At 49.9% G+C, this 10,618-nt stretch overlaps 1 protein-coding gene across 1 annotated transcript; it reads right to left on the reverse strand.

Annotated features, from left to right (window-relative positions):
* Nucleotides 1-8,825: 8,825 nt before the first annotated feature.
* Nucleotides 8,826-9,675, reverse strand: LOC125171149 (malignant T-cell-amplified sequence 1). Its single transcript, XM_047868306.1, has one exon. It carries the CDS (start codon nt 9,533-9,535, stop codon nt 8,990-8,992), a length of 546 nt encoding a protein of 181 aa, XP_047724262.1. The 5' UTR covers nt 9,536-9,675; the 3' UTR covers nt 8,826-8,989.
* Nucleotides 9,676-10,618: the final 943 nt, after the last annotated feature.

A 10,618-nucleotide genomic window follows, 5' to 3' on the forward strand; every position in this document is an offset into this window, starting at 1 on the left:
AACACCCCCTTACTGCCGGTCAAAAAGCCTCACACAAATGACTACCGACCGGTACAAGACCTCCGGGAAGTAAATAAGAGGGTCGTGGACATACACCCAACTGTTCCCAACCCATATACTCTCTTGAGCTCCTTAGCGCCCTCCAGGGTCTGGTATACTGTACTAGATTTAAAGGACGCCTTCTTCAGTCTGCCGCTGGCACCCCAGAGCCAACCCTTGTTCGCCTTCGAGTGGCATGATCCGGAGGAGGGCTACAGTGGACAACTCACCTGGACACGGCTACCTCAGGGATTCAAAAATTCACCCACCATCTTCGACGAGGCACTACACGAGGACCTGGGTGAGTACAGAAGGGAGCACCCTGGCGTCCCCCTTCTACAGTATGTAGATGACATCCTGATTGCTGCCGACACTGCCAAAGACTGCGAGCGAGGGACCCAGGACCTGCTGGCTACCCTGGGGGCCCGAAAATTAAAAGACTTAATCCGACATGCCGGAATTAAGATTCACCAACAGGACACCAAAATAGAGCAAGTTGTATCTGCCTGCAAGACCTGCCAACTCACCAACGCGAGGGCCACATCAAATAAAAAAGGAACCAGGCTCAGAGGCACCAGACCGGGAGCCCAATGGGAAGTCGACTTCACTGAAGTCAAACCAGGAAAGTATGGTTTTAAATATCTTTTAGTATTTACAGACACCTTCTCTGGCTGGGTGGAGGCATACCCAACCAAGCATGAAACGGCTCAGACGGTGGCTAAGAAGCTACTAGAAGACATCTTACCCAGGTATGGTTTTCCTGCCCTGGTAGGATCAGACAATGGACCAGCTTTTATCTCACAGGTAACACAGGCAGTAGCCAAGGCGGTGGGGGCAAACTGGAAATTACATTGTGCTTATAGGCCCCAGAGCTCAGGACAGGTAGAAAGAATGAATAGAACCCTAAAAGAGACCCTTACCAAATTAACCATGGAGACTGGCGGGGACTGGGTGACTCTCCTACCGTACGCCTTTTACCGGGTTAGAAACACTCCTTACACTCTGGGTTTTACTCCCTACGAGATCATGTTTGGCAGGCCACCCCCTGTTATTCCCAGCCTTCGAGCTGGACTTATTGGCTGAGTTTAAAGATCAAGAACTTTTTCTTTCCTTGAGCGGGCTCCAGAGGGCGCACGAGGACATTTGGCCGCGCCTCCGTGCCATCTACGAGGCTGGCCCGATCCCGACACCTCATCAGTACAGGCCGGGAGACTGGGTCTACGTCAAGAGGCACCACCGAGAGACTCTCGAGCCGCGCTGGAAGGGACCCTACATCGTGGTGTTGACAACCCCCACCGTTCTCAAGGTAGACGGCATCGCGACCTGGGTCCATCACACCCACGCTCAGCCAGCGGACCCCTCCTCGATCCGGAAGGACTTGTCACGCGATGGGCCCAACACAGTCGGGACCAACACAACCCGCTCAAGCTCAAGCTACAGCGCATTCGACCTACCTAATATTGGTAACTCTGTTAACTCTGCTTGTCATTGCTCATGCTGCCGGGAGTCCCCACGCCCCCCAAAACATCACCTGGCAGATCATAGACACCAGCTCGGGGACAATACTTAATCAGACCTCCCAGAGCCACCCCAGGGACACTTGGTTCCCAGAACTTTGCGTAAACCTCCAGACTCTGTTCTCCTTGTCACCATAAATGCAGCCGGTCCCATGATTGGGTCCGTAAGCTACATGGCAAGGGGGGAATGAAAGGGCGGGCCTACGCCAGCCGACTCCATCTTGTTCTGTGTCCTTCACCTTGACCACACCTCCTCCCCTTGAGTAAACCCTCCCTCACCTGCCGGACCCTTCCCCAGGACCCCTCCCCAGCCAATCGGCTGAGGCCATAGCCATTACCTCACCAACTGCCCCCAGGCCCCAATAAAACCTTTGTCCTTTTGAAACTCGCTCTCTCTCCCCGGTATCTCACCGCTGCCTCGGTGCAGGTAGGGGATTGAGCTCGAGCCAGCTCGAATAAAGGCTCTTTGCTTTTGCATCGGACTCGGCTCCCTGGTGGTCTTTGGGGATCACGAATTCTGGGCATAACAGTGAGGCATCACCATTAGGACGGTAGGGGGTTCCTGGAGAAATGTTCTCTGGATTGGCCTCGAGTATTTGTCAGTGGGCTGCAGGTTAATGAGGAAATTGAATTTTATCTGCCATTTCCTTCTACCTTTGTTCCCCACCTCACTATGGAGGGGTGATGTTGGGGCTCCAGGAAACCGAGGCCACAGGTTTCTGGAGATTGGGCTGTTGATAAGATTGCCTTTTGTCTTGTGATTTACCCAGACATTTGTAAACTGATGGAGACTCAGTCCTGAGTCTGTGATCTCGGTAAATTAACCATTTGTTTCCTTTCTTCTCCTTTGTCCTTGGGCAGCAGGAGAGCTTGAGGAATAATGACACATGTCCCACAGCGGGGAGGGGCGTGCTAGCTTGTGCTGGGCCCTCAGCTTGCCCTATGGCCTCTCATCGACCTGAGCCGAAATCAGGAGTCGGATGCTTAACCGGCTGAGCCACCCAGGTGCCCCCCACACCTGTATGTACATCAAGGGCTAAATCATCCGGCTTTGCTCCGAAAGCAGCAGAGGCAGGAGAAGCAAGGGAGGGAGGTGTTAGGGCCTCAGCAAAGAGTAGCGTCTCGCCAGGAAGTAAGGTTTTGCATCATTTACTTTTGGTTTCCAGAGGCTGCCCATTCAGCTCGATAAACAAACTTTTCTCTCCAGAACCTTATATCCCCTTAGAGACGGCATTTAATTCTGCATTGGAGACCCCTTGACTCAGCAGTCAAGACCATATCACCTGTCAGGTCGAGTCCTGGCCTGCCCTCGGTAGTGACCCCATCCCTGTCTTCTTTCATTCGGAAGAGAATGAATGACAACCCAGGTACCCTCTGAGAGGCTGGTCCCAATCCTCCCTCTTGCTGCCTAGCCTCTAAACTTCCTGAACAGCTAGGGGAGGGGCATCCCCTGCCTCCCACTTCTCACCCGCCAGTAGGACAAGGGCCTGCATTACACAGCGTCCTGAGATCTTCTAATGCCCTCTAATGCCTTCCGATGCCTAGCCTGTGGGGTCCTCTCTTTCTCTCTTCCAGAAGCCATGTCTCAGTCAGCATCCCGTCCTCATCACCAGGACGGTCAGAAAATGTGCAGGGTCTCCGGTTCTATCCTACTTGCAAACTAACAAGCTAACGTGTGTCATTGATGAGGGAAGCAAAGGCAAGAGAAACGTAGTTTAAATTAAATTCCCTTCCCTCCTGCAGCCCAGTGACAGGTGGCAGGGACCTGCGGCGTGTAACACGCCCCTAGACGTTTATGCTGCCTTGATGCCTTCACGTTCACACTTCCGTACAAACTAAAAGCAACCTTATCTGGACGATAGCTAAATCTTCAGCATCCAGAAATTCCTTGGAGACTTATGGTATCTATACCTCCCTCCCTCCACATACTCGAAAGTATATCTATGTAATCAGTCACTCCCCACAACCCCTGTGCAGCTCTCCCTGCCCAGGGTCCTGTCGCCGGGCTGTAATAAAACCGCCTTTTTGCAGATGCTCAACGCCGCTCCTCATCAGGGAAATACAAATCAAAACCACACTGAGATACCACCTCACGCCAGTCAGTGTGGCTAAAATGAACAAATCAGGAAACTACAGATGCTGCCTGTAGCGGAGAAACAGGATGTGGAGAAACGGGAACCCTCTTGCACTGTCAGTGGGAATGCAAACTGATGCGGCCGCTCTGGAAAACAGCGTGGAGGTTCCTCAAAAATTTAAAGATAGATCTACCCTATGACCCAGCAATAGCACTGCTAGGAATTTACCCAAGGGATCCAGGAGTACTGATGCACAGGGGCACTTGTACCCCAATATTTATAGCAGCACTTTCAACAATAGCCAAATTATGGAAAGAGCCTAAATGTCCATCAACTGATAAATGGATAAAGAAGTTGTGGTTTATATATACAATGGAATACCACTTGGCAATGAGAAAGAATGAAATCTGGCCATTTGTAGCAACGTGGATGGAACTGGAAGGTATTATGCTGAGTGAAATAAGTCAGGCAGAGAAAGACAGATACCATATGTTTTCACTCTTATGTGGATCCTGAGAAACTTAACAGAAGACCAGGGGGGAGGAGAAGGGAGAAAAAAAAGTTACAGAGAGGGAGGAAGGCAAACCACAAGAGACTCTTAAATACTGAGAACAGGGGCGCCTGGGTGGCTCAGTCGATTAAGCGTCCGACTTGGGCTCAGGTCATGATCTCGCAGTCTGTGAGTTCGAGCCCCGCGTCGGGCTCTGTGCTGACAGCTCAGAGCCTGGAGCCTGTTTCAGATTCTGTGTCTCCCTCTCTCTGACCCTCCCCGGTTCATGCTCTGTCTCTCTCTGTCTCAAAAATCAATAAATGTTTAAAAAAAAAAAAATACTGAGAACAAAAAGGGTGGATGGAGGGGGGGGAGGGGAAAGTGGGTGACGGGCATGGAGGAGGGCCCCGATTGGGATGAGCACTGGGCGTTGTATGGAAACCAATTTGACAATAAATTACATTAAATTTAAAAAATAATAATAAATAAAATAATTTTAAAAATCACCTTTTTGCACCACAGATGTCTCAAGCATTCTTTGTTGGCCATTTGCTCGCGAACCCCACTTCACATGTCATCAGCATGAATGCAGGCGGTGCTGCGGCAAACACTCGGCCCCCGGGAAGAGCCACGCCACCCCCACTCGGGGAATCAGCCCCGGTGCCGGCGCCGCGGAGTCACCTCCAAAGGCTGAGTCCCGCCTGACCCTTGGCAGCGGCCTCCTTTTATGGCTGGGATGGCAGGGGGCTGGGGCGCAAAAGGCAAAGGGGAGGGCGCCCTTATCAGTTTGCTCCGGGCAGTTGGTGGGCACAGGGGCAAACAAGGTTACAGAAGCCAAAAGCCCGCGAGCGGAGAGTCCAGCCTCGGGCATCTGGACTGTCGTCTGGACCGGGGGTCATGCTGCAGGGGGAGGATTCTAGCTTGCGGGCGCGGTCCGCAGAGGCAGGGCCGCTCCTTCTCCGGAGGAAGGCACCATCCCCTCCGTCACGGCCGGTGTCTGCCTACACGGCCCTGAAAATGACCCAGTGGTCAGAGCCCTGCGGTCCTGCCACGTCCTCAGCGCCGTGGTGGCTGCCCTCCCCCCCCAACACAATTCTTTCTCTAAATCTTAAGAATGACATAGATTTGCAAGGTGGGTGGCCAGAATTAGGAACATGGAGCCTCCGAGCCTAGTGGGATTGGCCGTTTCTAGTGGGAAACGCCCATCTCCCTTTTCTGCTACCAGCGGGCATCAGCCACTTGGGTAGGGACGGGCCTCCTTCTGTCCCAATGAGTCTCGCTGGAAATTCCGGAGGGCTTTTTCAGACCCTACAGAGCACCGATTCTACCGGTACGCTCAGTCCTCCAGAGCTGAAGGAGGCCGCTCTACTCTTCCCAGGAATTAGACGGTTGGTCATCGGATTAAGAGTCCCACCCACTCTTCGTTTTCTAAGTGGATAGACACTCCTGCAGTCACACACGAGTGTTGGTGCTCCCGCCCATTCCTTCTTCAGCCTCCCCATTTTATGGCTCACCGAGGATTTACTCCATCTACATACTAATGACTCACAAATCTGTATAAAAGTCCTGCCGTTGCCTGGACTTATTACCTGTATGTCTGTGGGGTTGTCCATTGGGATGTCCTATAGGAAATTTATGTGTAGGGGCTCCTGGGTGGCTCAGTCAGTTGAGCGTCCGTCTTCGGCTCAGGCCATGATCTCGCAGTTGACAAGTTCGAGCCCCGCATTGGGCTCTGTGCTGACAGATCGGAGCCTGGAGCCTGCTTCGGATTCTGTGTTTCCCTCTCTCTGCCCCTCCCCTGTTCATCTCAAAAATAAAATAAACATTAAAAAAAATTTTTTTTTTAAATTTTTTTTTTTTTAACATTTATTTTTGAGACAGGGAGAGACAGAGCTTGAACAGGGGAGGGGCAGAGAGAGGGAGACACAGAATCCGAAGCAGGCTCCAGGCTCCGATCTGTCAGCACAGAGCCCAATGCGGGGCTCGAACTTGTCAACTGCGAGATCATGGCCTGAGCCGAAGACGGACGCTCAACTGACTGAGCCACCCAGGAGCCCCTGTTTTTGTTTTTTGTTTTTTTCCCACTCAGACAGCCCCTAGTTAAGAAATCTTCTTTGATTTTCTAGGCAAAGACAACTCTCCCTCATTCATTTACACGGTATTATAATAGGTAATTCATATATTTACTATATATAGGTGTGTATACACACACACAAATATGTGAAAGTAAATTATATTTCTACATGTTTGCTTTCCTAACGAGACTACGCTCCCAGAAAACAGGATATAAGAATAAACATAACAAATATAAATATGAAAAATGAATAAGTATAACAAGTAAATATAAAAATACTTATATATCTGCATCTTACTCCTAAACCCAGCATCTAGCCCCAGAGTATGTACCCAATAATGTTTGTTGAGCTATTTGGGGTTAAGTAGCACTGAATAGGCCAATTCTTGAGGCAAGATGTGACCGTTATTTGTATTTCATTAGCCAGTATCCTCACCATCGAATTAAGCATTGGTATTAGCCAAGAGTAAGTAGAGACGAACCTCTTCTACTTTAATTGTTCATATATACCTTTTGGCTCATAGATCACCTTAAACATATGAATGTAGAGAATGCTTTAACCAATAGATCTACCTCTGAATATACACACCAAATTTTATGTGAAATTCCAGGAAGTTCATAGAGCTTGGCCCCTCCCTTCTTTCCAATGTGTATGCAGGCTTTCCATTTTGAGTTGTTTAGTAGGCTTGGTATCGGTATAAGGATTAGTATCCAGTAATGGGAGACAGGATGCATGTGCATGAATGAAAACTGAAAGAAGGCTTAGAGTAGATCCAGGGGCCCTCTTTCAACTTTTGGTGGAGACATGGTAAGAGAACTGTGGGCTGCTTACCTTGAGTGCCTCCCTCAGTGTTCGTCAGTCACCGATGCTCCAGAATATTACCATGAGTTTACAGGTCCTCCACGGGTGTCCACCAATGGCCAGAGTTGGTGGTGTTGGTTGGGGTAGAGAATTAAGAGGCAAAAGCCCTAATATTTTGAGAAAAAATAATGGTCTAATGAGGAGAGTTTAACGGTTGTTACAGGACAACCCTGTAGTGAAGAGATAATCCAAACACACAGATTTGAGGACATCCTTGTCTCCATTTGAAGCCATTCCTTCCTGCTTTTCTATTGCACTGATTAGATCCCCATCAAGTATTTCCACCTTTAGCGAATCTTTCCCAACATATAAACATATTAACTATCCCATTAACAACCTGCAACAAAAACAATAAAAACAACAGCAAAATAATTGAACTCCAAAACACAGTATCTTGACTAGAATTTCCTTGTAGCTTTTATCCAGTATCTTTTCACTCACAACCGAAATTCCGTAAGGAATAACATGGAGTCTAAATTTCCACATTTTACCTTTTCACTTTCCATTCACCCCAAATCTACTGCAATTCGTATGAATTATCCTGAAACCGATCACAGGGACATCACTAATGAGCCTCCAGCTGACCGATTTTATTGGCAATTTTTCAGTTGGGGGTCTGTGATGCCATTCTATAAAAATTGAGATATATTGGCTTTAAATTTTAGAAAACTCAACTCAAAATGAAGTAGTTTATAAGGAAAATGTGTTATCTCACATAACTGCCACATCCCTTAATAGGGGGCCCCAATATATGGAGTCTCCATGGTTCATCATCAGCTCATAAATCATCAAAGGCACCGTTTCTTCCTGTTCAGTTTTTGCGTGATCAGACTTCATGCTTATCAAGGTTTTGTGTGTGTGTGCGTGCACATGCATGTGCGTGACAAGAACAAAACCACACATGCCTACATCCACCCAAAGCAGGGAGACTGTTTCTCCCCATGCATCTTTCTTTGAGAGCCTGAAAACCTTTTCCAGAAATCTTTAAGCAGCCCCTCCTATCACAGGTCACATCCACCACCTATATAATGAATCAAAACCGTGGGAGAAAAGATGCCCATTTTCCTAAGGATTTCTAAATAGTTAGATCCTATTTGGCCTTTGGTCCCATGCCCACCCATAAATGACCCAGTCTCATTGGGAAATAGACCGCTGTGATGAGCCTGGACTAATCAGGATTTTCATGTGGAAAAGGGACGGACAGAGTTCTGCCACAAGGAGGGAGGGAGTGATGCTTGTTGGGCAGACGCTCACCAACACCTGCCGTACACTTTTTTACTGGAGTGTCTACTTATCCTTTATTATTATTATTATTATTATTATTATTATTATTATTATTGAGAGAGAGAGAGAGAGCACGCGGGCTTGAGCAGAGGAGGAGCAGAGAGAGAGGGAGACTCAGAATCCGAAGCGGGCTCCAGGCTCTGAGCTGTCAGCACAGAGCCGGATGCAGGACTTGAACCCACCAACTGCAGATCATAACCTGAGCCGAAGTCGCTTAACCCACTCGGCCACCCAGGCGCCCCTCTGCTTATCCTTTAAATCGCTACTGCTGACAGTTGCGGAGGCCCCTCTCCAGTCCTTTTCTCTAAGCTCTTCCCTCACCACTTTGAAATCTATTTTTCTACCACAGATACTCCACCTGTGTTTGGACCCACACCCGCTTGGGCAGGTAAGGCAGCAAATCGAAACTAACCGCCCCTCTGCAGACACACACAGACACCCACTCCTACACACTCACTCACAAAGACACGCATACAGGCAGATGTACTCGTTCCAAATCTTTACTTCCGTTTAGTTTCTGTTTCCCGTAGCATAACCATCTGTTGAACTTAGGCAGAACCACAGAGGCACCATCTTCGTGCCGTCACACACAGACACAGACACAGCACAACGTCCATAGCCAGTCCGAGTGCGCTCCTTCCGATCAGCTCATTTGTAGGTCTTCATGTGCCACAGCCCGTCGTTTAGGTAATGGATGTTCTCGATGCCGATGCCTTTGTTGACTTTCTCAATATCCTCTGCGGACATCTTCATGACCCCGACACACAGCGCATGCTGCTTCCCCTCGGCCATGATTGCCACAACCGTATCTACCGCGGCCGGGTAGAGCTTAGCTCCCGGAGAGGTTAAGCCTGGACACATGATATTGGCTCCACTGAGTACAAACTTGATGGCTCCTTTATCGACCTGCTGGTGCGGCAGGATGAAAGGGTATTTGTGCAGTAGCCTCAGGGTCGGATAAAAAGGGCCTTCTCTTTGTCTAAAGAACAGTAACTCTCCGTTTACCGTAAGGATCTCTATGTGTTCGTGGCATCGCACTATTTTGACCGGATCTTTCTTAGGCAGGATCTGATTAAGCCATGGTTCAATACCTGGAAATTGCTCTATCAACTGGTTCTTAATGCCCTTAATAACGGAGGTTTTCAACTGGATGCAGTTCGACACATTTTCTTTCTCGTCAAATTTCTTGAACATGATCCTAGGCGCAGGGGGCGGCGACACGAACAGCCCCGAGCTGGGAAAACACGGCAATTCCGAGGGTCCCGCACAGGCGCTCACCGGAGGAAGGCCGGCTGGGAAGGTAGCGGCGGCTGTCGTTAACCGGAAGGGAGCGCGCTTTACGGCTCTGCGTGAGATCGACTTCCGCCCCTCGGGAGGCGGCGCGCCCGCGCCGGCGGTTCTGCGGCCGCAGATTCGTCTGCCGGGCGGGTGCGTAAAGGGGCGGGGCTGGCGGCAGAGGAGGGGCAGCGGGCGTTCCCGTGGCCGGAAGAGAGGAGCGCGGGGGGCCGGTAGTTTTTACTTTTACTGTCGGTAAGCGGAATCGTCGTCCCTCCAGTGACCCCGGCCACGGCCCGGGAAAGCAGGCCGGAGTGGCCCGGCCGTCCGGCCCCGCGGAGTCACCGCGACGAGCCGAGTCCCCGTCGTTACTCCCGGTTCCCCTCGCTCACACCCTCCCTTCTCCCCACCGCCCTCTGACACTGTCCTTGCAAACCCCTGAATGCAGCCTCCTACCTCTGAGTCCTCTGCACCTGAACCTGAGAGGAGAGGCTTCCGGCCGGGAGGAATGCACATCCTGTAGGATTTCAATCCATTCCGAGATGTCCACGCTCATTTTTAGTCAGAATATGGTGTCTTCTGGCCGATGTCACACGTGCTCCTGTAAACCGTGTGCATCCTGCTTTGTTTGGGTGCAGTGCTGTGTCCCGCAGGTGGGTAGGGTTGTTCACGTCTTGAGCCTTACTGATTTTCTGCCTGCTTACTCTGTAAATTGCCGAGCAGCGTATTGAGATCTCCAGCTACGAGCGCGGATGTGTTTCCCTTTTCAGTTCTATCAACTTGGGATTCGTATATTTTGAAACCATTATCTGGTCTATACCCATTTGGGATTAATATGGAAGCCAGCCAGTTAATTAGATTTTGTCCATGTGGATTTTGTCATCCTAAGAAGTGTGAGGCCCCTGAAGGCAGGAATTGTGTATTTTATGTCTGTATTCTTTGACCTAGCACTTCCTCTCCAGTGAACACATGCTTAATTTGGGAAGCCTATCCTGCAGCAGG

This window comes from Prionailurus viverrinus, chromosome B4 (assembly GCF_022837055.1).
Source record: "Prionailurus viverrinus isolate Anna chromosome B4, UM_Priviv_1.0, whole genome shotgun sequence".
Lineage (NCBI taxonomy): Eukaryota > Metazoa > Chordata > Mammalia > Carnivora > Felidae > Prionailurus > Prionailurus viverrinus.